The sequence below is a fragment of the Sorghum bicolor genome, chromosome 10 (genome assembly GCF_000003195.3).
Source record: "Sorghum bicolor cultivar BTx623 chromosome 10, Sorghum_bicolor_NCBIv3, whole genome shotgun sequence".
Lineage (NCBI taxonomy): Eukaryota > Viridiplantae > Streptophyta > Magnoliopsida > Poales > Poaceae > Sorghum > Sorghum bicolor.
Genome location: NC_012879.2, coordinates 3,373,535 through 3,399,801, shown reverse-complemented (window position 1 = coordinate 3,399,801; position 26,267 = coordinate 3,373,535). Strand labels below are relative to the sequence as shown.

The following is a 26,267-nucleotide window of genomic DNA, read 5'->3' as shown; positions in this document are numbered from 1 at the left end:
TGATGCTGATTCTTGAAGATGACTTCATTACGAGCAGACCAAATAGGATAAAACATTGCCACAATTATCTCCATAAAGAAAGACATGTGAATTTGATTTTTGAACTAAAGAATTGTATTTAGCAAATTGCCTCGAATAAAATGTGCTAACCCAAGCATATTCCAACACGACACGGCAAAAGGACAATCTAGGAATAGATGATGTAGAGATTCCTCTATATCCTGATGACAGCACACAACTATAGCTGGGTAATTTCATATTCTTCCTTTTCAAAAGCTCCCATGGTCCTTGATTGCTAACCAAAAGACCTTTCTCTTTGGCAGACAACTCGAATGCTAGAGCCAATTGTAAGCAGGTGACACTGTGATAGAACCCAACAAGTGTGAGCATTGAATCCCCAGATATAACCCCATGTGTCTTTACTGTGACTAGGATGGATTCCTTCTAACTCAGTGATCAACAACTGGTACTTATCATGGGCTTCAACTGAAAGAGGGACACGGGGGAAAAAACAGACTTATCTTCGGTAGCTAGGAACTGCTGTACCAACGTGTGCCTAACAAATGAGAACAATTCTGGTCAATATGTACCATGCCATGCCAAACATCTAATCAGAAGAGACAGGCTGCATGAGCCATCATCAGTTGTGACTGAGGCCATGCCCTTGAATGAATTAAACCACTTAAGAACATCCTTCTTCCATCAAAAAGAGCTCTTCTCTAATGTAATTTAATGAACCAAATAGCTAATTTTTTCCTTTTTGTTAGACATTTTTTTTATTTTTTTTTACTTAACTCATTTAATTACACTAGAGAAAAACAGCATATACATAGCACCGTCTCCATCCTTACTCTTTTTTTTCCTTCGACGCTGTAACGAGACCGAGGAGACAGCGAACGCATGGTCGAATTGCTTGAGGGCCGCCAGTGCTGTTGGACTACTGGCGCTTGTGCTCCCACGTCGCTTCTCCCTTGAAACCGCAAAACATTCCACCAACCCCTCGCCGGAGCTCTTGCCAATCCGCCATGCCGCACCTACTTCCTCCATGTTTTGACAGCTTTAAACATCGACAGCTCCTGCTGCTCGTTGTCGTCTTCGTCGCCGCGGCGCACAATCCAACTCTCACACGGCCGCCGAACAATACAGCACTCGTCAGTCTGTGTCTCGCTGCACTGAGCCACTGACGCAGTTGCTCTCCAGCTCGAACGGCGGCTCACGCGCGCTCCTCCCAATCCCATGGAGCCACAGCAGCTGCGACTACGAATTCTGGACACCGTGCGCCTGTCGCCGCCACCCGCCCCGGCGCAGCACGCGGCGGCCCTCCCGCTCTCCGGCCTCGACGCCGACCGCAACGCGCTCCACGTCACCTTCCGCACGCTCCGCTTCTTCCCACCTCCCCCGCCGTCCATCGACCCCCACGCGGTCCTCCCGCCCGCGTTCGAGGCCGCGCTCGGTCTCTTCCCGGCGCTCGCGGGCCGCCTCCGCGTCCGCGACGGCCACGTTGTGGTCGGCGCTGCCGCCGTGCCCGTCGTCCTCGCGGAGTCCGGTCTGTCCGCGGCCGACGTCGACACCGACTGCCCCGGCTCGGCGCTGCTCGACCACCTCGCGCCGCCGGGGGACGGCGACGCGGATACCCCGGTGCTCGCGCTCCAGGCCACGCGGTTCGCGTGCGGCGGCGTCGCGCTCGGGATGCGGGTCGCGCACGCCCTCTGCGACGGCGCGGGCGCCACCAAGTTCCTCGCCGCCGCGGCGCGGTTCGCGCGGGGGCAGGGGATGCCGGAGGTGGCGCCTGTGTGGGACCGGCGGGAGCTGCTGGGCCCGAGGCGCCCGCCGCGCGTCGCGACGCTGGTGTTCGACCGCGTCCTCGCGCTCGACGGCGGCGTCGCCCGGTGTGGGCCGTACGGAGCCGTGCGGGAATGGCGCGAACAGCAGCGGCAGCTGACGAGGGAATGCTTCCACGTGAGCAACGCGCGCGTGGAGGCGCTGAGAGCGCGGATCGCCGACGAGGCTGGCGTCAAGCTCACGACCTTCGAGGTTGTCGCAGCGTTCATCTGGCGCGCCAGGTAAGCACTCCTCCCCTACCTGTCGGAGAATTCAGATCAAAGCAAGATGCTCACCGTGCTCGTGGATCGGCGACCAGGGTCAAGGCAAACGGGACCAGCTCCGGCGAGGTGGTGAAGATGGTGTACTCCATGAACATCAGCAAGCTCGTCGACCCGCCGCTCCCCGACGGGTACTGGGGCAACGTGTGCGTCCCTGTCTACGTCACCCTGGCCGCCTGCGACCTCGTCGCCCAGCCACTGGCGGCAACCGCCGCCCTGATAAAGAAGAGCAAGCAGGCCGTGGACGACGAGTACGTGCGATCCTACGTCGACTTCCAGGAGCTGCACCGCCACGATGGGGTCACGGCGGGAGCCGTGAGTGCGTTCACGGACTGGCGGCGGCTCGGCCATGGGGAGGTGGACTTCGGGTGGGGCGGCCCCGACTCCGTGCTGCCGCTCTCGTGGAGGATCCTCGGGAGCACGGAGCCCTGCTTCCTGCTGCCCTACGGCGCGGGGGATGAGCGGCGGCGGGGAGGGTTCAAGGTGTTCATCGCGCTGCAGCGCACGGCGCTGGCTGGTTTCAGAGAGGAAATGCAGGAGCTGCTGTTGCAACCGAAGCAGTGTTCAGCGGGAAAACTTTGAACTTGTTAGAGATACGGGAAACAGAGTTATCTGCATGAAATTTGAATTTAATCCAAATTTGGATCGAATAAATAGTTATGAAACATACATGACTGATTTGCCATTTGATCCTAATGTTATGGACAGAGAACGAGCTTACATTTTGTTCCAACAAGACCTTCCATTCAAGCAGATAGCCAGGCAAGTCTTATTACAACAGCACAACAATGAATAACAGAGATCCTAAAGTCCTAACCAAAACATTTCTCATCAGATATGTTGTATGTGCGCAACCGCTCAAACCAAGCACATTCTAGATTGGACACTCCTGGTCCCATATCACCGTAAACACAAAAGCGAAGACATACAAGTATGAGTGATAAACACGAGAGAACTTCACAAGATGTATCTTACATGATCAGTAACCATTTTCGCAGCAGCAAGCTTCATGCGCTGACCGAAGGAGCCACTTTCTGCTGCGGCTTTTTCTCTTGGCTACCCTTCATATCCTTGGCCTTTGGTTTTGGAGGAGTGCCAGCTGCCTTTGCTCTCTGCTCCTTCGGTACCGGTTTCTTCTGATCAGAAGAAGGCGATGGTGATGGCTTCTTCTGATCAGTAGGAGAAGGTGAAGGCAATGGCTTCTTTTTAGGCGTTTTCCGGTCATTGATATTGTTGCTTAGGGTAATAGAGCCTTGCAGCTTGAGAGCTGATGGGTTTGCGCTGTTCTCTTTCTTTGCCTGTGCTTTCTTTGGGTTCTCAGGGTGGACCAAGGATCGCGGCTCCCATGGTCGTGCTGCGATCCAGCGGTCCATCCAGCTCCAGCCCCAGCCACCTTTGCCGACTTCGTAGCTGAAGTTTCCTAGACTTGTGGCAGACCTTGCTCTCCACTGCCAAAGGGTGATGTACATCATTGTCTTCACACTGTTAGGTGCACTCATAATGCTGCTATTCTCTTAACAAATTATGATTGGGTTCAGAGTTAAGCCATGTGTCTACATTTTGAATGGAAATTTGATTATTATATAGTAATTTGAATCTTAAATGTGGTTTTCTATAATAGAATGAGTTACAACATCAGAATTACTGAATTAGTAAATTTAAACCTGATGGTTGAACGCGTACGCCATGGCTCGCTCACGCTTCACTGCTGCTTCTTCTCGTTGTTGTATCCTAGCAAGTATTTCATCCATAGTATCCGAACCTCCATTCCATTCAACCTAATAAAAGATGGAAACAAACAAAATAATGCAATGTCATCAGATAAAAATAATTAGTTCTATAGTATAGTTACTTGATGAAAGGGTGAGCAAAAAAAATTTTACAAGGAAAATGGCTCTTGGGCTTAAAACTTAAACTCACCTGCAAATTATGGAGTTTTGCCTCAAGTTTCATTTGGTTCTCCTGCTTCTTCTTCCTGTTGCGCCCTTCGGTGACCATGAAAGCACGCCGGTTTCTTATCTCTGACTGCAACTTGTTCCAAGACTGTATGTAACTCAGTGTGGCAGCAGTCTGCTTCTTAACCGGATTCGCCTGACCGACAACACGCAATCTTTTGACTCCCCTGAGACAACGCAGGGTCTTCCTTGCCTGCATGTAAGCGATGAGCAGTATTAGAAAAGGTAAACCATTTGTTTGCAAAATATCTCAATTCAGTAGCCAATGTAGCGGTAGTGCAATCCATATCAGCCATGATTCATGTTACCCTGTATTTCCGGAATGCATTCTGAATGCGAGTAGCAGCCCATTCCTCTAGTGCTGCATTGTCTTCATGGTCGTCACTACTGGAAGAAGGGCCATTTAACTTCTGATTTGTCTGGTTGCTTCCATTTGTTACTTGACCAGAGAGCTTCATTGGCAAAAGGAAATATATGAAAACGGCTGGAAGTTAATAATCATTGGTACAATATTCTCTCAAAACACTGAACAATATTTGTCAGTTAATTAAGCTATGGGTGCATATAATTCTTAGGTACTTCAAAACCCCAGCCAAAAAAAAGCACCATCGTGTCAACTAGGACTAGTAAATAGTGAACTTTGGTATTTGAAATTTGAACCAAACAAAAACTGTAGAGATTCCTAATAAAAGATAAACACGATTTCTTATAGGGTGCCACACAGACCACACAAAGCTATGCAGAAGAAAACAAGAAATCGTGACATAACTAGTAAACAACTCAACTATTCAAAGAAAAAATAAATTTACATATCCAATTAATTTAATCATTACCCAAGTAAAATTTCATATCTCAAAAATATTAATGCAGGAAGAAATGACAATTCGAAATGTCATACAGATCGATTCAATAGTCAAATTATTCCAAATGGCCGATTCAAATTCAAAGTGAGACTTTAAGCTAACACATCTTACTGAATTTCAGCAACTGAATAAAACAAAAAAAACGTTGTCAAAAGCCAGATCATCACATCCTAAAGCAATACAAGATAAAAGAAGTAACCATGGGCTATGACATTGCCTCAACTACTCAAGGAAAAAGAATTCTTTGATATTATCATATACAATTAGTCATTATTCAAGTAGACGATTTATAATTTTCTGCTGTCAATTGATTTGATGGGCCCAATTAGGAGCAACCAAGTACTTCCATATATGCAGAAAGGTCTTATCCTGAAGGTAGCACCTAACTCTAACAAGTCAGCATCAGTAACCTTCCATTATTGCTACCAACAAACCAAGCTTTCCTTACAGCCAACTTTCTAATTATGATTAGCACAAGCACAGCAACAGCACGCCTAGTTGGCTCAGATGATAGTATGTCCACTTGTCCTGGCCATTCCAAATGATGGAATGGAATGAATGGCATCACTTTTCAGGTTGCTTGGAAGGCATGCAAGGCAAGCTGGTGTACAGGACATCCAGGACAGTAGGGGCTTGGAAAATGGTTTAGAAAGGCTATCCTTTTTTTTTCTTTCTTTCTCGAAGCTGGCAAAGAAAGGAAGGAGGAATGGAGTGTACCTTTGCGTGCTTTGACTTTGCCCGTTTCGATTTTTTCTTGCTGATGATCGTCTTGAACCAGTCCCCAGACCCCATGGCTTCAACTAACGGGGTTGCACCGCAGAGATCAATTCGTATTCAGGTCCGCTTGCTTATATCACAAGGAAAACGAAGGGGGAATAGATTAGCTAGTATGTGTTGTTTATAAAACTGCAAAAGAATAATGAGTCCACGTGATGGTGCAACATGCGTTGATCACGGCGTAGAAAAAATAATTACAGATGAAGCAAGTTTAGAGCCTCGTCCTGAATCTCTCTGAAACTCTGATACTATGCCTAGAGTAAAAAAGCAAAATCTTCTTTTGAAGTAAACAAGCAGTCATAGTATTTCTGATTCTGAAAATCTACAGCAAAAATTTACTAGTAACCATGAGAAAATGAATGAACTTTCTTTTGGTGACAGTCTCTAGAAAATCGTATTCAGACAAGTACTTGGTCAAATTGAACAAGAATGGATACCCAAGTTAAATCGAACAAGATGAGTAACAAAACGAAACTGAAGAACCCTCTGAAACCTTTCAGAACTGGTAAGGTTCCTGCAAGAAAGGTTGGGGCTTTCTCCTTCTAACCTGACCAAGAAGACCAAACCCCAGGGGGGAAAGCCCATGGCTGCTCATCGAATCCTCTGTTCATCCATCGTCGGAGCACAGAGAAAGCAGGCACCCCTCGCAAACCCAGAGCAGAACGGGACCAAGAAGGTAAGGAACCAGGGAACAGAGGAGCAAGCGGCAGGGAGCAGAAACTAAGTACCTGAGTTTCAGAGGAGGGCTGTGACCTAGCCTGAATCCGATCAGGAGTAGCTATCAGGTAGGGGGGGAGAAGGCAGCAGAGGTCGGAGGTCAGAGACGGCAGGCATCCATCGGAAGCAATGGATCTCCTTCCTCTCCAGCTTTCGGAGAGGGAGGGGAGAGGAGGGACGGAGGTGGGAGGGAAGGTGGAAAGGTGCAGGGCTGGAGTTAGATATAGGTCCAGATCAAGTCCCTTGTCCAATTGCTCCCACGTTACTTTCTTTATTTACTCGTGGCTCCCTCCCCTTCTCCTCGGCCACTGACCCACTGACTTGCTGACTTTCAATTCAATTACTGCGTGATTGCGGTGTTAGTGGCAACTTTGTTGACAGTAAAAAATTGGGGACAGCAGGCAGCTTCACCTTGACTTCTCCTTAATGACCCACTTGGGCAGAGCTGAGCAGAGCATCAGGCTTGCAGACTGCTTTTTTTTTTGGGTAACTGCTGTAAATTGTTCACTCATGTGAGGAAACCTGAGAAACTGTCGAGTTAAAAGGGAAGTGTGAGCAATAATAGAGGTACTAATTGGCAGGTAATGGTCCTGGCAGTACTTCTCATCTCCTGGTTGGTGAATGGTGAACAGCAACCCTAAGGCAGTGGTGAGTGGTGACTGTTCACCAGTGGGCAATCTTGAAGCTCTCCCAGGTTTAGGATGGGCATTTGCATTTGCATTTGCATTTCAAGACTCTGCTGGACCATCTTCAGAGGCACCACTACAGCAGAGCATATGTCATTTGCGTTCGAGATCAGAGGTCGAGCATTTTATTTTATTTTATTTTATTTTGCGTATATCACTTCGTGAAGATCAGACTTGCAGTCAAGACTGTGATGGGCCATCCTTCAGACATCAGAGGTTGCAACAATGGAACCGACCGCAACACACATGTCATCGTTCTGGTCTCCAGAAGTAGAAATGGATCATTTTTTTCCCCTTCCTGTTCTGAATCTGAAGACTGAATCAGTCTACAGTGTACACAACAACAAAAAACAACAACACCGCTCTTTTCCCTGATGACCATTGCTTTCTGCGACGAACAGAGACTTGACCAGCTCCATCCTCCAGCTGCGAATCTAACTCAACCCCTTTGTTAACTTTAACCCACGCAACACGGCGCGCCCGGGGTGTAGTGTAGTTCTGCTCTGAAACCCCCTGGAGAAGCTGCCGAAAAAAGAGGAAGAGGGACGCGACGAGCACGTTGGGGTGTGCTAGGCTAGTCTCCAACGGTTGGTGCGCTGGTGTTGTTCCCTTCCCCTGCCTCACAGCCTACGCCAACAGCGACGCCGGAGCAGCCAATCACTGCCGCGCCCGCCCGCCCGGGACCGGGACGACGTCCATCCATTCTTACACGTTTCCTGCAGGAAAACGGCCATTTTTTGCCCCCCCAGACGACAAGGTTATGCTAAACTGAAGCCATGCAAATGCAATGCCGCAGGCCAGGGGTTAGTTGGTTGTTTGTGTGTACTGTCGTGGAGAGACAGCACGTCGAGATCGGCATGTCTTTGTACAATTATGGTGGTGACGAGAGCCATGGCGATGAGTGCAATGCAAGGTAATGTGACCGTCTGGTTGATGCGCGCATGATGTGTCATCAGCAGCTTCGGGGGAAAAAATGATACCTCAGCAGCCGAAAAAGGCCGGTACAGATGAGAGCAACTCGTGCACTGCAGTTCATCAACAAATAAAAGAAGCAGATGGTGCATTGGTTAACTATTAATGTATGAGAAGTACTCCGGCATTTTCTTTTAAAGATATGATATTCTCCTTTAGGTTTTTGTTAGGATGTTATCGAGTTTATTTTGATCTGTGAATCGATGTGAATCTGATTACATCTAAGCAAAGCCTTAGGACGTGTTTAGATTCAAAATCTTTTTGAATTTTAACACTGTAGCACTTTCGTTTGTATTTGACAAACATTGTCTAACTATGGACTAATTAGGCTTAAAAGATTCGTCTCACAATTTATATATAAACTATGTAGTTAGTTATTTTTTATTTATATTTAATATTCTATACATGTGCTGCAAGATTTAACGTGGTGAGAAATTTTGTAAACTTTTGAGTTTTTAAGTGTATCTAAACAGACCCTTACTCGAAGATAAGTGTCATTGTTCTAAAATATATGTGCAGCCAAAGTATTATATTGATTGGGCATGTAGTGCAGGACCACCCAGATCGCAGTCCTACTTAAGAAATGCTACATTTTGAAGGTTATTAAGGTATGTTTAGTGATGATATTTGCCCTGCGTCAGAGTATGCCATGTCATCTCAACTGCTCAAGTGATGGCCACGTTGGATTGGAACCGACAGTGCCGTAGTGGCAATGCCAAATTGAACCGTGCAGTGCAGGTGCAGCTGTCAGAATGGTGATTGGCCGCCAGACAGCACGCGTATATTTCAAATTGGCCCCTGGAAAAACGGGCAAATTTCACCTCCAGTTTTTGAGGTGAAAAGTTGGTGCGATTGTTGATTTCAGGCTATCCCCTTATTCACAGTATAAAGAGTTTGCCGAACAATGAAATTGGATGACAAACTTTGACGTTGTTAACATATATAAGAGCATTTTCGTCTGAACTAGCTCTCTCTCGTTTTTTTCCCCAGTTTTTCCTTGTTGATTAGTTACTTCGTGCAAATGCATAGTATACGAACTGATAGACAATTAAGTTCAAGGAGGAGAAACTTGCAGCAACATCAACATCAAAATCATCCGGAGGTCACATTTTTTCCTCCGTCCTTCCATGGGAAGTTCAGTACACCTATTAGCCCGTTGTATGATTGCACCAGTACTGCAATGATAAATCTACCGCTTTAGCTAGATTTATAATTGACGAGCGACTACGTAGTCCGAAGGCAGCATCATGAAGTTGTTGGTTTTTAAGGAACCTCATGATCTGATGCCCCCAGGAAATCACCAAACTGAAGTTTTACTGAACATGCCGATGCACATTTCACCGAATCTCCCCTTCCAAAACATCACAAAAGAAGAAGGAAAAAAAAAACTCGAGCATGTGTGCTTTTGTCGAGACTTACCAGTAGCGGGTCGCGTCCTGGCAGGTCGCCGGGAATTTGCCTCGCGGCTGCGTGGATTTCCCCAGCACCGGCGGCCGACGCCCTCCTCGAGCGCCGGGTGAGTCACCGTGGCTCTCCGGTCCAGCTAGCCGTGTACGATGTCAATTCTCATCGGCGACGGCGACGGCGACTGCTGGCTGACGGCCGGCACAATTTGGGTTCTCGCCGGGAAAAAGAGGGACTAATGACATTTGATATGAGGGACGGGTGTCTCTCTGCAAGTTTCACGTCAATAGCCAAATTCTGCTGAGCTGAAATTATACGGGGCCATTGTTAAAAAATTTGAAATTGTCAACTTTGGGAAATTTTTGAATTTTGTAAAGCAAATAGTACAACTAGCGCTGACTCGGTTATCATGTATTCAACGTCGTCTCTGATGGTACCGGCACGAACTTGCTTGTTCTTTTGTGAAAAGAAAAGGACACAAAACGAGCAGAAGATATGCCTATAATAATATACTACCTAGAAGCGTGGTATTTTAGCCGGAATTACCGCTTAGCCCAAAAGGCCATCACAAATTCTGGAAAAGGGGCAATCGAGATAGCACAAGATTTGTTAGTTAAGAAACTGGGCGACCTCGCGGGTGATAACAACGCAGGGGTCAATACTTCTATCCCTGACGAATTTGATTTGTATGCGCAGCATTTTGCGAGGCCGATTGAAAAGATCAAGATGGACGCCATCCAGGACCTCATCGAACATGGTGCTGCTATCCTGGTGAAGAAAAACAACCAGACCGACGATGCTACGGAGCTGGGACAGAGGGCCTAGTTTCCAGACTTCAGTTGCCCAAGTTCAATGATAGCCCAGATTGATAAGGGATCCTGGGTGATGTGCCCATGCTTTCATTTTGTATTAGTCTACGCCAAGTGTGGCCTAAATCTATTAAGAGTTTGTTTTGGTTGTTTACTTGCCTGCTGGCCTTGGAGCCTTCGGCAAGCTTGTTTTCGTGCCTACTGGCCGTGGAGCCTTCGGCGAAGAATTTGTATGTGCTTGACTTGGGACCTGCTGGCAGTGTTGCCTTCGGCCCTCTCCTTTGGTGCTCCTGAGACATGTAATTTGAATTATGAACGTTGTATGGAAGAAGTAGTGGGTTTGAACCAACATGTCGACTAAGGATTGCAATCTGCTGTGTTGGAATGTGAGAGGTTTGAATGATGGTGCTAAACGAGCATCTGTGCGAAATCAAGTGCTATCTACTGGTGCAACAATTGTCTGTCTACAAGAGACAAAAATTAGTGCCTGGACACATAGCCTGCTAGTTGAAACAGTCGGGACAGAGTTAGCCAGCAATGCTGCATTTCTGCCTTCCGTGGGCACCTGTGGGGGAATTTTGATTGCTGCATCCAATCGTTTTTTCAAACTGAACCAGCAGCACCTCACCGCACACACGGTATCTGTCACAGTGACTATGAGAGCTGAAAACAAAACATGGACCTTAACGGGGGTCTACGGACCACAAAGCGACATAGATAAACTTTTGTTCCTCCAGGAAATCATGGACCTACGCGCACATTGCCTACCAGCTTGGTTGATGTTAGGTGACTTCAACCTGATCCTGAATGCACATGAGAAAAACAATACACGACTGAACCTACCAATGATCAATAGATTTCGATCAACATTAGACAACTTAGAACTTGCTAGGATTGAATTAAGGGGAAGAAAATATACTTGGTGCAATGATCAGCAAATCCCGACCATGACAAGGATTGACCACCTTTTTGCATCTACAGAATGGCTAGAATTATTCCCAAGAACTGATCTCTGTGCTTTGGCATCGCTTGGGTCGGATCATAGTGCCTTATTCCTCCAAGGGGATGTTAGTCTAGATTTTTACAAAGGATTCAGATTTGAGGCTCACTGGATACATAGACCTGGTTTCCTTGAGGCTGTTAATGAAGCCTGGGACAAGCCGGTGAACACTCAAGACGCCATCCTCAGGCTACATGTCAAAATGCTCAGAACAGTCAAGGCGCTTAAGAACTGGCGAAGGAAATCTCTAGGAGGATGGAAACTGAGCTGGGCTATCTTAACCTTAACTTTGCAAAACCTAGAAAAAGCGCAAGAAGAGAGAACTCTCACACAAGAAGAATGGGAGTTCAAGAAATACCTCAAAACAAAATCCATGGGATTAGCAGCTATACAAAAATCAAGGGCTCGCCAGCACTCGAGACTGACTTGGATTCGGAAAGGAGACACTAATACACGTTTTTTCCAACTGCATGCAAATATGAGGAAACAAAAATCGTTCATTGCTAACTTGAACGGAGACTCTGGGCCAGTCATCTCACAAGAGGGCAAATCGGCATTGGCCCTCAATCATTTTGCGAATCTGTTAGGATGTCCAAGTGTGAGAACCAAGGCAATCAACTGGGAAGAATTGGGTTACGAGGAGCACGATCTAGAGGATCTGGACGCCCCCTTCACCATGCAAGAAATTGAGACTGTGATCAAAGACATGCCATCTGAGAGGGCACCTGGCCCAGATGGATTCATAGGGTGCTTCTACAAGAAATGCTGGCCAGTCATTAAAGAGGATGTGAGACAGGCGATCATGTATTTTTTCAATAACCAAACAGTGAAGCTTCATCTGATCAACACTGCTAATATTGTCCTGTTGCCAAAAACCCAAGAGCCATCTGTTCTATCAGATTACAGACCAATAAGCTTAATAAACAGCTTTGTGAAAATTGTTACAAAATTGCTTGCGAACCGGTTAGCACCACACATGAACGACCTTGTATCAAATGCCCAGAACGCATTTATAAAGAAGAGGTGTATCCATGATAATTTCATTTATGCACAACGGGTGATCCAATTGCTACACAAGAAAAGGAAGTCAGCCCTCTTCATAAAACTAGATATATCCAAAGCCTTTGATTCCATCGGTTGGAGCTTTCTACTAGAGGTACTTGAAAAGCTAGGTTTTAGCACAAAATGGAGAGACTGGATTGCGGCATTACTAGGATCGGCAAGTTCAAAAATTTTAATCAATGGTCAGCCGACGAAAGATATAAGGCATGAGAGGGGGCTTCGACAGGGGGATCCCCTATCACCATTGCTTTTCATTTTGGCCATCGATCCTTTACAACGCATCATCGAGGTCGCGGCACAGAAAGGCATCCTTAATCCAGTCTTACCAAGGGCAGCAAACCTTCGATGTTCGCTATATGCGGATGATGCGGCGATCTTTGCTTCTCCCAGTACTAGGGAAATTGACCATTTACACCGAATCTTGTCCTTTTTTGGAGAATGCTCAGGACTAAAAATAAACATCTCTAAAACGGAAATCTACCCGATCAGAATAGACAACGGCACGGTTGCACACATACTCCAGAACTTCCCCGGAAAAATTTGCAATTTCCCTGGAAAATACCTTGGCCTCCCCCTCCACATACGAAGATTGAGGAAAATTGATGTACAACCACTCCTAGATAAAATCAGTGCTAGGTTACCAGGATGGAAGGGGCGGTTTTTATCTTCAGCAGGGAGAGAGACTTTGGTTAAAACGGTGCTTTCATCTCAGCCGATTTACCATATGACGGTCTTCCCAGAACTCAAGTGGCTCATAAAGAGATTGACCGAGTGAGAAGAAGCTTTCTCTGGAGGGGAGAGACACCTGACAAAGTCCATGATGGACATGCGTTAGTGAACTGGCCTACCTCCTGCCGCCCAAAGATCAAGGGTGGACTAGGAATTTTAGACTTAGAACGTTTTGCACGAGCGCTCAGACTACGATGGTTATGGTTCCAATGGCGCCAAAAGGAAAGGGCATGGAACAAACTCGACCTACCATGTGACAACCAAGATCGGGACCTTTTTGCGGCATCGACAATAGTCATGATTGGAGATGGCAAAACGGCCAAATTTTGGACCTCGTCATGGGTACAAGGAATGGCGCCTAAAAGCTTCGCACCAAATTTATTTAAGAAAGCCAAGAGAAAGCATATCACAGTGCAAAAAGCTTTACAGGACAGCAAGTGGATCTCTCATATTACACCAATTCTATCACTCGACGAGCTTCAGGAATATGTCCAACTATGGGAAGTTGTACAACAAATTCAGCTAGATACCAATAGAGAGGATAACATAATTTGGAGATGGACAGCAGATGGGGAGTATACGTCCAAGAGCGCATATCGCATCCAATTCGAAGGGTCTTACACTAAACTACGGATTATGCCGATATGGAAGGCCAAGGCCGAACCAAAATGCCGTTTTTTCGCGTGGACACTGCTACACAAGAAGATTCTAACAGCAAATAACTTGATAAAAAGAAATTGGCCAAATGACCCCGTGTGCAAACTATGTGGAGTCGATCCGGAAAATCCAACGCACTTGTGCAAGGATTGCCCTTTCACAAAACAAGTATGGGCTGTGATGAAAAATTGGTTCGGATTATCAAATATTGACACGGTGGGAGAAAATGGATCACTCCATGGGTACTGGCGCAGATGCAGGCTACGGATAGACAAACCCCATAGGAGAAATTTTGATGGTCTTATGATCTATTTTTGGTGGAATATTTGGAAAGAGAGAAACAGACGAACTTTCCAGAACAAAAGTCTGCGACCAAGAGAAGTGGCACGTTTATGCAAGGAAGACATAGATCAGTTCCAGTTGGCTTTTAGTCCAAACGTGGAAGCTTAGCATTAACCATCTCTGATTTTTATCCTTTATCTTTATTTTGTCTTTTGTTTTCTGTTTTGAGTGGCTGCCTCCAGTGGTTGAGAGCTTTTAAGTGGGAGTTGTAATTATGTTGTACTTCTTTTTATTTTTCCTCGTCTAATAAAAATACGGCAAAATCTTTCTGCCGCCTTTCGAAAAAAATAACTGAACGCTTAAGAACCCAACTACTGCTACAATTAATTAGCAGCAAAAAATAGAAACGAACCTGGAGCAGAGGTCGTGATGGAGCATGATTACATTCGACTGGTATAACCGACTGTGGTTTGCGTAGCTGGTACACGGCGAATATATATCTGGATGCATTGGATGATGAGATCAGCTGGAAATTAGTAGGCCGTGTGTCCGTGTAGACGCAGCAGCTGTTGCCTTGCCTCCAATCATGGCGACAACGACGCGGCCGCTCTGAAGAACAAGCGAATCAGGAAATTAATGGGTTGGCGGGATTAAGAATCCAAAGATATTTCTTGCACGAGAGCAATCACATGGAATTATTAGGAAGCGATCGGTGTACTGCAAGAGAGCAAGGGATATGCCTATCGGCCTTGAATGCATACGGCAACATATCTTCCCCATGCAGACGCTGCCTGAGTTATTCTTAGAGAAAAGTGTCAAATATAATAGCAAAGCTTACAGTGCGTTAAAATGAATCTTAGTGTCCATATACAATCTCTTTTGACATAATCAGTGTTGTATCGAATCTTTTTATATTTTAATATAAAAATGTGCAAACCTTTTGGAAGAAGGAATAAGCCAGTGACTCTAGTTAGTATATATATACATAAATGATATTGACGTATGAATCATATGCAAATGAAAGTCGGTGATTGTTGAGTTCAAGATTCAATTCTCCAGCGAAAATAATATTAGGTATAATGCGACAGTTGAGCGCGTACTAGGCTGGGTACAGAACTACAGATTTTGTCGGCCATATTTTCTTTTAGATTAGTTGTCGACGGTGTTGACCGCCCTTTAGTTTAATCGTCACACTGTTCAACATAACGCTATTTACAATTCCTAAAAAAACATAGGTTACATTTTTTTATTCGATTTATCCTTCTGAGATAGTTCTCTCTTTTTTTGCCCATCCTTTTCTCCTCTTTTTGGACATATTTTCCGTTGGGCCGGCGTGGCCCAATTCTTTCGCCACTCGATTTTACGGGCTAGGCCAATAGGGCACAAGAACGAATATAAACGAACACGAACATGCATCACAGAGCCATGAACAATGCGCGGCATACGCATGCATCGCGCGCCTGCGCGTCAATCGCTGAATACCTTTTTTGAATAAATTTCCCTGGAGTAAATTTGACTGATCGGCAGCCCTTAAACTTATCCCAATTTTTTATCCATACCAGATACTCTTAAAATGCATCTTAGAGCTTTTTTGGATGAATTAAGGCTAGTTATTAGTTAGGCCAAAAATTAGTTCAAATTAGCTGAGGTTTGCTAGCTAATTGGAACATAACTAGTTAGAGACTTAACTAAAAATTAGTCCGATCTATTATTCCTCCTGTTTACATACAGAGCTAATTTTAGCTAGCCAGTAATTACTCCAGCTATGGTATCCAAACAAGTCCTAGTCTAGTTACCACTAAAGATGGCAATTTTTATCTGAAACCTGAAACTCGATGGGTAATAAGGTAAGGGTATGGCTATTTTTTTTTACCCATAGGTAAGATAATGGAAAAAAGCTTTACCCAGCGGGTAAAGTAGGTAAGGGTATGAGACTGCATTGCCCATACCCGTTAACTCATGAGTAATCCCGATTCAATAAGGTAGAATTATAGGTCAAAATCACCATACACAACCCAAGGCCAATAAAAATCATATACAATGCAGTCAAACCCTATGCCCTCACCTTAGTACCTCAACCATCCGCTTCCTCCTCATAGGCTCATAGTGGGCACCAAGTAGTATGAGGGACTGAGTATAACATCATCATATATGGTACAAGCACCAAGCCTAATGTTTAACAAATTAGTTCATAGTGCAAAGAATCCAAACAGTACCTAAACTATCCTGTTCGGTTAGGACTACACCGTTTTAAGCCACATGCAAGCGATAACTGTTCACATTCAAATGCATCAGGCAGTCAAACACGGATTACACGGAAGTAGCTACAATTGTTGATAAATGATAGCTATTCTATCTCCTTTTTAAGATAAAAAACTATTCTATCTTTAATAACCTGTAGAAAAAATATCTCTTTGATAGCATGGGATTCTTGATGAAATTGAACCCTCAACGAGTCGTTATAGAAAAAAATCAAAGAGAACTTTGATAAATTGGTATTCATTAAAAAAACCTTGAATAATTAGTATATAAAAACTATAACTGAATTTTGTCAAATAAACAACATTGAGCTACCGCAACGAATCTCTATCCGTCACTGTAGGCTATAACACGCTTGTTTTATTTCTTTCCTCTTCTGTGCCAATGAGCTCGCAAGCCAAACGAGCTAGCTACATACAAAAGCGAGTTAAGCTAAGCTAACATTTTGTCTTCTTAGTATAACGAGTGGAACCAATCTAGCTTGATAATGAACGAGTTAGATTGATATTCAGCCCTAGTTATTGGGGAGATGTTGTTAGTCCTAAAAGCTGTTGCACAACTTCATGTATTTTTTTTTACCCAAAATAAAAACTTCATGTATATCTCGACAACTGTTTTGCCGATTTTTCTATTTTTTTTTACCATTTAGTCAACGAGGTGCACATACATTAAATGCAAATGAATCCTCTGTCTTTCAAGTTTCAACTACATCCAAATGATATGCATGACCTCAGAACAAATCGTTATTTGGAGATATTAGTATGAAATCTTTTCCGCTCGAGTGAAAGATTCCATTAAGAAAAAAAGGAAGATCACATGAAAAGCATCCTCTTTGTGATAGTGAAACATTGATATTACCTCAGTCCCAAATTTGTCAAATCTTAGTCTAAAAAAAGTATCATCTCACATTTAGTCGGACCTTCTTTAGTTCCCATGCAAAAACGTTTTTAGTATTGTAGCACTTTCTTCTGTATGTGGCAATTATTATTCAATTATGGACTAACTATGCTCAAAAGATTCGTCTCGCAAATTACAGACAAACTGTGTAATTAGTTAATTTTGTTATCTATATTTAGTATGTGTCACAAAATTGTGACCAAGAATCTTGAATTTTTTTTAGATTTTAGGATGAACTAAACAAGAGATCAGTCAACAAGACCCACATACATAAATCAACTGCATGCATGCATGCATGCCTGCCCACCACTGTCGTCAGCCGGTGGCGCTGTACGCGTCCCTCTAATCACGCGGCAAAACCAAACTAAAGAATCAATTTATAGGGGTACTTAGGTAATCTTACCTCCACTACCACTAATACAAAAAATCTTCAAACTTCAGTTTTTCTTTCTGCTGGAAATGGAAATTGAATACAGCTTTGGTGACGATTTTGTTTCCCCCCACTTTGTACTGCCTACCCAGCATACCCCCATCGTTTCCACTGGCTCGCTAGACGCCAGCGCTCCCAGGCCCACTTCCACTGCTGCGCCACGCCATGTTCACCCCGGGCGGCGGCGCCGCCGCGTTGCCCGGCAACCCGCCCAGCCCGGCGGCGAGCCGCCGCACCAATGGCTACGCCTACGAGAGCCGAGTGCTCATCGCTCTGCTCCTCGCCTCCGCGCTGATGTTCTTCTTGACGTACCAGCTCTTCGGCCCCGCCGCGGCCACCGCCGTCGTGGTCCTCTTCCTCGTCTTCGCTCTCGCCGCGCATCGCGTCAGGATCTCCCGCAGCTTCCCCTTCCTGCACCTCTCCACCCGCTCGCTCCCCGACGGCGAACCAGGGATGGACGCGGTGGCGACCTCGGCGCTCCCGGCGGCGTTCCGGTACAAGCGGGAGGACGCCGCCGCGACGGGGTGGGCGCAGTGCGCGATATGCCTGGGCCTGGTGGCGATCGGCGACGCCGTGCGGCGGCTGCCGACGTGCGGCCACCTGTTCCACGCCGCCTGCATCGACCAGTGGCTGCGCGCGCACGCCACGTGCCCGATGTGCCGCGCTGCCGTCGGCGCCGCCGTGCCGGAGTTGCCCGTCTAGCGGCGGCGGTGGTATGGCACTAACTCAGTCAGATCATAGAAAGTCTAATTCTTTATACCAATCCTCTTCGTTAGGGCTGAGTTTATTTTTATCAGGATTTTTGTGATAATGAGCTCATGATCGTGCATGACGGCATGAACCGATTTTCATGCCTAGCGATTTTATATTTTATAATCCGAGACTGAGCTTTTTTTTTTTAGATAATGATCTGAGATTGAACTTATGATGTGTGAAATGTGTGCATGGTAAATTGGGGGCGGCGCAATCCTGAATGCCCGCTAATTATTGGTCCGCGAGACACGTAGAGGCGTATCTCTGTTTCACTCCTACATAAACAATTTCCACATGCGCCGAAAATTGTTTTCTAAAGACGGTGAGATACTGTCTACTTTATAGAAGCGATTGGAAATATGGCTCACCGTTACAAATAGCTACACCGTAAAAAGTTTATATTTTTTATGTGAAGTCTTTAAAGACAAAAAAAAACATTTGAAACCATTTGGGATCGAAAAATATGTTTTAAACTTACCGACTTTAAAATTCAATTTTTTTGAACGACATCAAATGGAGAGAGACACTAAACCAAAGTTGTAGAGCTCAATGTGATCTAACACTCTACAATTTATAATTTCTGTCATTTAAATTTGTTTAGTGGTCGAAATATCCAAATAAGATCTAAGAAAGCTAATACTAAAGGATAAAATCCAATGTTTGATCACCAATGACCTCGAGGTGCATTCTTGAGTTCAAACCCTAGGGTGCTTTTCTAAGGATTTTTTGTTGTTTTTTACAGACAAGCCATGTTATTAACTATTTCCAGAAATCGATTTTAGGGACGGAGCGATTGGACATGATTGTGCTTAGTTTGTGAAAATCTTGTGGTGCAATCTCTATATCTTTATACCTACTTATAATACTAAAGAGGAAAGATTCTTTAGTATAATATATATGCCTTTTTTATTTGTACTTCTACAGTGTTTTTAGAACAATGCATGTCTAGCAACGGTATAAAATCCAATTAAGCATCTCCAAGAGACTCTCTATTTTATGTTTTGTATTCTAATTTAAAGAGAGTTATGTGTAAAATTAACCTCCAAATAGACTCTCCGTCATGCTCTCTAAAAATAGACACGAGCTATTACTCCTTTTTCGCTCGCCATGGAAAGCGAGCAGGCCTCGCTCGCTAATCTCGCGGCAGTAGCCTCTTCTACGCGCTCTATCCCGTATGCTCAATCGCCCATTCCTGCGCCAAACATCCAAACAAGACAAGCACTTGCTGGACTTCCGTGGCGGCGGCGGCGGCGCCGGGGCCCCAAGCACATCCTGCATGAGCACTCTGGAGGATGATGTGTTAGCGGAGACAACAGGGAATAGGACCTCGTGCGCAACCTACAAGGCCATGGGTGGATCTCCGAGCATGCTAGTATTGAACAAAGAAGGACACTGGTCTTTTTCTCTATGTGTGTGTGTGAATAGGATACTGGAACTGATTTTGTCCTTAGTTTGTGGAAACCTTAACCGGTACTGCGGCCCTCGGACACCCTGCAGCGTGAACGCCCGCGCCAGAGCGCGTATGGTCGCCACGCCACGCCAGACGTACCCGCCGTGCACTGCACAGCCACGGCGGGACAAGCACCGCGGCGAGCGCAGCGACAACGGCGGCTCCCATGCCATCGCCGCCCATCTCGGCCATCCGGATCTTCAACACGCACCTTAGGATTTTGCCCGTGCAAGATGACTGACTAGATGAGGATTAATTTTGACGGTTTAGTGAAAGTACTCTGAATAATTGATAGATTCGGCTGATAAGCTTAAGCGAATAAGGTGCGCAGACTGTTTCCTTAAGGAAAAAAAAAACAATTGCAGACTGCAAACGGCTCGTATGGCGTTTATGAAATACCGCGCGTGCTTCTGGAATAGCGGTTTATTTGCTCCAACATGGGACCTCTGGACCAATCAAAGACGTGCTGTGGAACAATAGGCAAAGGACATGTACCGCATCTAGCGATCGTGTTCTAGACTAGAAGGGGGCGAAAGAGGAATCCCATATTACTCGTAGAAACTTTTTGTACTCTGATTTTCTCTAGAAACTTAAATGAATCAAATCACTTATGAGACTGTTTGGCAGGTAGGATTTCCGAAGAAATTTTGTTTCTACAAAAAATAATATAAATGAAAATATCTTAAAAAACAAAAGCTTTTGTGGGCAAAGCTCAACTTAAATGCAACTCATTTTTAACCTGTTGCATTTAAAAAGGAAAATAAGTGAAAATCGCTAATTAGGAATATTTACTTATTTCACACATTTGTACAGATTCGGACCGGTATCGGAGCGAAGCGGACTTTTTAAAGTTGGATAATATGTGCTTACGTGTTATTTTTTATGATGATAAATAATTCATTAACCAAAGTCATAAAACGGTTGTGTAACACAAAATAATCACCATCAATTCACCACTTCGATTTAAGATCTCAAAAAACTAATATAAGTTAGCCGTTTGAATTTAAGAGTAGAAAAAATGTGTAAAATAAGTAAATATTCTTAATTAGACAAAACTTTGTCTTCGCTCTTTGCCTGGCACCCCTCACAGTGCTTCAGCTTGCTCTGTTGGTCTGTTTTATACTTTGTTTTCTTTGTACTGTTTTTCTGCTCTTTTAATATTCAGTTGGGGCCTCAAACTCCTTCTGTTCCTTCAAAAAAAGAACACTTTTGACAATTCACTGCACTAAATTTGCCAAAAGAAATGGCAAAAATGCTAAGAGTGCATGCAGCTTGTGAAATTATAAACTAATAAGTCTTCTGATTCATTTTTTTACTGTGGACAACCCAACACATTTTAACAGAAACATCTAGAAAAAGACTAGTCATTGGACTGAATTCGCTGGGAGCCTTCTTGGTCGAAACTGGACGTTGACTGTTGAGGGTAACCTATGCTGCGTGACTTTGCAGAAGTAAATCAGGCATTGTTTAGTTTCCAAAAGTGAAAAAATTTCGGTACTGTAGCACTTTCGTTTGTTTGTGACAAATATTATTCAATCATGGACTAACTAGGATCAAAAGATTCGTCTCGTGATTTATAGCTAAACTGTGTCATTAGTTTTTGTTTTCGTCTATATTTAATGTTTCATGCATGTGCCACAAAATTCGATGTGACGGAAAATCTTGAAAACTTTTTGGTTTTTAGAGGGAACTAAACAAGGCCTCAGTGGAACCTGAGTCAGGACTGGAGCACTTTCAGAGTTGGTTGGCCGGGAGATGGGGAGTCTACAGTAAATGGTGAGGGAACAAACGAACAAGAATATGGGGCATGAGAGCATCCTGAAAAATGCGTACCTATACAAAAGTACAATTTATGTTCCAAATTTAGAAACTATAATATCTCATCTCATTTCACTATATGCAAGGTGTTCGACATAGCAGGAAAAAACAACTGGAACATGAAAAACGTGAGTGAGATTCTGTATTTACACAAATGTTTGCAACATCAGGCACAGTTTATGAACTGTGTTGGCAGAAGTCTGCCTGAGACTGAAACAATAAAATTTCTCCCTCTATGAAACGGAAGAAGAAAAGAGGTAAAATTAGCCAATCACTGGCTTCAAATGTACAGATTTACCCCCACTATTCACAACTAGCACGACCAGTTCTTCAAGTTTGAGCCTGTTCCCCACCTAATCCTGTGTTTTATGTGGTAATAGGAACTCTAAGAACAAAACGCAGAAAACCCGAAAAGAATAAATAAAGGGAGTGAAAGGGCCTACCACCAAATGCTATCGCCAAGCTAACCCTGGAGAACCTGCTCTAGAACGGGCATCCACCAAAGAAAGAGCCATGGCAAGCATCATCTGCTCCTCAAAGCTATCGGGAACACTGCTAGAACCAATGTTGGACCCAACTGAAGTTGACGAATTGCCAACACCAGCCTCCACTATAACATCAGCTTCAGCAATACTGGTTCCAGCCTCAGCAACCTCGGACCACCGGCCATTAGAATTAGAATACTCTGAACCCTCTATTGTTCGGTGTGTACTGCTGCTTGATGGTTCCTCAACTCTGGAATCTGAAGAGCTGCTCCCAACTACACTCAGATCCTCTGTAGAGGATCTGTCTGATCTGCTAAGGATATCAAACCTTGGTGTTTGGCAAGCTGATGCGCTAGAAGACTCTCCATGCATATGCTGCTGCTCAGCTAAAGCTGCAACTGCAAAAGCAAATCCACCGGAAGAAGCTGCTTCAGGTGTCGTTGTCATAGCACCATCAAAAGGCCTTGAAGGGATTGATGACGGCGTAGTGCTAACACATCCTGAATTTCCCAAAGCTTCCTGATCCTGTTGAAAGAAATAAAGATCACGGCAAGTGGAGTCATAATTTTGACAAGGTGATTAATCCTGCTTTTACCCATTACATAAATGGAAGTGTATCCAACATGAAAATAGGTACCAATGCAGGTCTAAGTGAGAAACCAAATTCTAACTGAAGTCGCACAGAACAGGCCTCAAAAGGATGTTGCATCATTTGATTATGAATATAGCATGAAGAGTCCATACAGATAAAAAAAATAAAAAAGGCATATCATTCAAATGAAGGTTGTAAAACTATCACCATCAGAAAAGCACATTACTGTGACATGGTAAACATCCTTTCAGAGCACACTAAATTACAATTGATGAGCATTTTTTTTGTTTTGACGTACTTGTATAGAGAGCCAAATTGCCTCCATAAGCATTACTTCTTCAAGATCCACATCAAAATTATTGCCCCTGCATTAAAGGAATATGCCAGCAAATAATTAATCCCAACATCATGATGTATCCATTTTCATAGTAAAAAAAACCCAGTTACTATGTGAGGAAAAAGAGGATGATGACAGGTTTGTTTAGACTAATTCGTCTTTTCTTACGATGTGGTTCTGGTGCAATAGGCGATTATGCCTCCTACTCTACTCCAAATGTCACAGATATGATGTAGACTGCAGAAATGGTCAAACATACAATCTTTCCTACCCAACAACTGACTTAATATTATAAGTCTTTGCTGGGGCCAGAAATTCTAACTGTACACGTTTACTAGTCAAACACCTTTGTCTAATAGGTTTGATGAAATAGGTGAACAGATGAATAATTCTTCTTTTCAAGCTATATCTATATTCTAGAACCCTTAAACAACTGCATTCATATTGGAAATACCTTCACTGTAAAAGTCTCCACGCCAATATAAAACTTCCCTTTATAAACTTAGCCAATTATCAGATTCTTATTCGGAATGCCAATTTATTAATTGCATAATAATGGAGTTAATAATACATAGTAAATGGCTGCAACTCCTGCGCTATCTTAATGCAGCTTAACAGGAAAGTATCAAATTGATCATTCAACAACTATTTTATCTTTAAGTTAGAGCAGCAACACCAAGGTTTCAAGGGAATCTCCAACATGGTTGGTTAACAGACAAACAAAAGGCAAACAAAAATCTTGAATTAATATATTCAGCATCACAGCATGGTACACAGCCACAGCAGGGATATGTGAATCAACATGACAACGCCTAGCTAATCATTTGACATGGTTGTCCAATGCCATACCCCATGCCTGACAGCAGGGGACAATACGCGACCAACTATGAACTACTAGAAAGTACATTATAAGTTGTCAAATGGGTATTTCCCAGTAGGGGCAAGATAGGATTAGTTATTTTACCCACAGAACTTATGATCCCCAATACTTCAATGCATTAATGCAACAGTAACCACACCACAAGCACTAGTACATCTAGAATGAACAAGTAAGTTAATCAGTACAAACCGCATCTGTTTGAAGGCTTCAGAATTCCTCAATATCAACTCCGAATGCTGCACTTCAGACGAGATAGCATCGCTGCCTTGCGGACTGCTTGCGGCTATCAACGGAGCAAACAGGGTCAGCAATTGAGCAACATCAAACAACAGAATGACACACGTAAAATCTACAGTTGTACACACCTCCTGTCGATGCACCATCAGTATTGCAAGAATCAACTTGTGCGGATGCTACTATGTCACCCAACGTCGCAGTCTGCTTGTTCTTCATCCGCTCCGCATCGTCCTGTAGCTCCTTCTGCCGCATCCTGATCTGCGCCTCGATCACCCTCTGCTCCTCCTATCCAAAAAAATTTTCCCAATTCCAACCAGTTGGCGATCAAATAAACCAAAGCAGCCAACTCAGAAACAGAACACGGTTTGTATGGGCACTCACAAGCTGCTCTATGCCCTTCTCCTCCTTGGTCTTCACACCACGGTACTCCACTGCATAATTCAGCGTCTTGCAATACGGACACCTTGTTACAAGGTAAGTTAAGGGGGTTTTGCAGTTGCAACTGATGAAGTGAGCAATAACCGGCACAATTTAGTAACACCAGAGAACCCCAAATAAGAAACACACACACTCAACAAGAGCATCAGACTGGACTGGATTAGAATTGAAGTGAATTTGGTCAGGATACTGCGTCGGCCTGCACGAGGTGGGCGACTTCATCTGGAGGAAGCACTCTGCGCGCGCAGGAGCACAATTGACGGGTCAAAAACAGAAATCAAAGCCGACGACGGCGGCAAGAGCACAAACAGACTGTTCAAGTACTCACCCGTGCAAATCCCCTTGGCGCAGCACTTGGAGCGGTTGAGGCTGGGGTAGAACTGCAAGCAGCAGCAAGTTATCATCATCAATCAGTAGCAGATAAAACACGCACAGACACAGCACCAAACGAGAAAAATAGTCGCTCCGCGCATCCACGACGAAAAAAAAAAACAGACGGGCGGAGGAGGGATGGTTTGGTTTACCAGGAAGCAGATGGGGCACTCGTCGAGGTCGGCGCGCGCGTCGTCGGCGCCCGGGTGGCAGGGCGCGAGCTTGGCCTCGAGGATGAGGCGGCGGAGCTTCCTGAGGTCGATGTCCGGGTGCGGGTACAGCCCCTGCGGCTGCGTGTAGCGCTCGTCCACCGCCGGCCGCCTCCGCCGCCGCCCCCCGACCTGGTTCCCCATCCCCTCCCCACGGCCTCACCCTCCCTCGCCTCGCCTCGCCTCGCCTCGACTCGGCCCCAACCGCTGGCCGAGGCCGGCCCCGGGTCCCTCTACTAAACCTCAACCACCACCGCAACCGCAACCGCAACCGCAACCACCCCGCCCGCTCCCTCCCGCGCGGGGTGAGGAGAGGAGAGGAGAGGAGAGGCCGACGCGTCGCAGCGAGGCAGCGGCGGACGCAGGCAACACGACACGGGAGAAGTCAGTGGAAGATTTCCTCTCCGGCTCTCCCTCACCCTCTGGCCCTCTCTCTTTCCTCCTCCGGCAACAACGAGCCGGGAAATGGAAAGGGAAAAAGGGTACTTCTCTCCTCGTGCTTCTCTCTCTCTCGCGTTGCCCCCCGACGGCTCGAACGCCTCTGCTCTGCAAGTGTCAGAAGCAGACCGCAGCGGCGCACGCATATGCACGCGGCCAAAAGCAGATTCTTCCACGCTCCCCCCGTGCGCCGCCGCTACGGTCCTCCTGTCCCTCCTCGTCCGCAGCACGGGATTACGCCCGCTCACTTCTCCAACCGTAATCTCTCTCACTGTCTCGCCCAGTGCCTGCGCCTCGCTGTCTGCTTGTCTGCTAAGCCCCGCTTCTTGTCCGTGCGACCGTGCCTCCGCCAGGTGGGGCCGGCCGGAGACGGCGTGTCCGACTGGGAGCGTGTGATGCTGATGTAGCGGAACGGAACGGGAAGGTGGTGGTGTTCGCGGTGTAGCAGGGGTAAGGATGAAAATGATACGGACCGTATTTGACACCGAAATCGTTTAAATCTGTCGGTGTCCGAGTTCGAATATTTACCATCTGATACCGTATCCATATCCGAAGACTTAAATTATATATTTATAATGTCGATGTCCAAACGTATGTTATCCGATATGGTTGAAATTATCCGTATTTGAATCCGACTAGAAATATATCAGTAATATC

The 26,267-nt window shown here is 45.2% G+C and overlaps 4 protein-coding genes across 6 annotated transcripts; 2 read left to right on the top strand and 2 right to left on the bottom strand.

The window, feature by feature from the left end:
• Positions 141-2,782, top strand: LOC8069169 (3'-N-debenzoyl-2'-deoxytaxol N-benzoyltransferase). The gene is made up of 2 exons (XM_002437812.2): positions 141-2,063; positions 2,141-2,782. The coding sequence occupies exons 1-2, from the start codon at positions 1,237-1,239 to the stop codon at positions 2,682-2,684; spliced, it is 1,371 nt and encodes a 456-aa protein (XP_002437857.1). The 5' UTR covers positions 141-1,236; the 3' UTR covers positions 2,685-2,782.
• Positions 2,716-6,628, bottom strand: LOC110431032 (protein IQ-DOMAIN 1-like). 2 transcript variants are annotated; one of them, XM_021449544.1, is made up of 7 exons: positions 6,426-6,628; positions 6,245-6,340; positions 5,638-5,767; positions 4,366-4,509; positions 4,023-4,250; positions 3,767-3,880; positions 2,716-3,550 (listed from the first exon to the last, which is right to left on the bottom strand). In XM_021449544.1, exons 3-7 carry the CDS (start codon positions 5,710-5,712, stop codon positions 3,110-3,112), a joined length of 1,002 nt encoding a protein of 333 aa, XP_021305219.1. In that variant the 5' UTR covers positions 5,713-5,767; positions 6,245-6,340; positions 6,426-6,628; the 3' UTR covers positions 2,716-3,109. The 2 variants fall into 2 exon arrangements, with proteins under 2 accessions (XP_021305219.1, XP_021305218.1); XM_021449543.1 differs by lacking the exon at positions 6,245-6,340.
• Positions 17,639-18,315, top strand: LOC8071339 (RING-H2 finger protein ATL66). The gene has a single exon (XM_002437811.2). The coding sequence runs from the start codon at positions 17,767-17,769 to the stop codon at positions 18,301-18,303; it is 537 nt and encodes a 178-aa protein (XP_002437856.1). The 5' UTR covers positions 17,639-17,766; the 3' UTR covers positions 18,304-18,315.
• LOC8071338 lies at positions 21,733-25,892 on the bottom strand. 2 transcript variants are annotated; one of them, XM_021450115.1, is made up of 9 exons: positions 25,116-25,892; positions 24,920-24,971; positions 24,782-24,827; positions 24,535-24,616; positions 24,282-24,438; positions 24,106-24,199; positions 22,998-23,064; positions 22,066-22,632; positions 21,736-21,981 (listed from the first exon to the last, which is right to left on the bottom strand). In XM_021450115.1, the coding sequence occupies exons 1-8, from the start codon at positions 25,314-25,316 to the stop codon at positions 22,075-22,077; spliced, it is 1,257 nt and encodes a 418-aa protein (XP_021305790.1). In that variant the 5' UTR covers positions 25,317-25,892; the 3' UTR covers positions 21,736-21,981; positions 22,066-22,074. The 2 variants fall into 2 exon arrangements, with proteins under 2 accessions (XP_002436503.1, XP_021305790.1); XM_002436458.2 differs by having other exon boundaries at positions 21,733-22,632.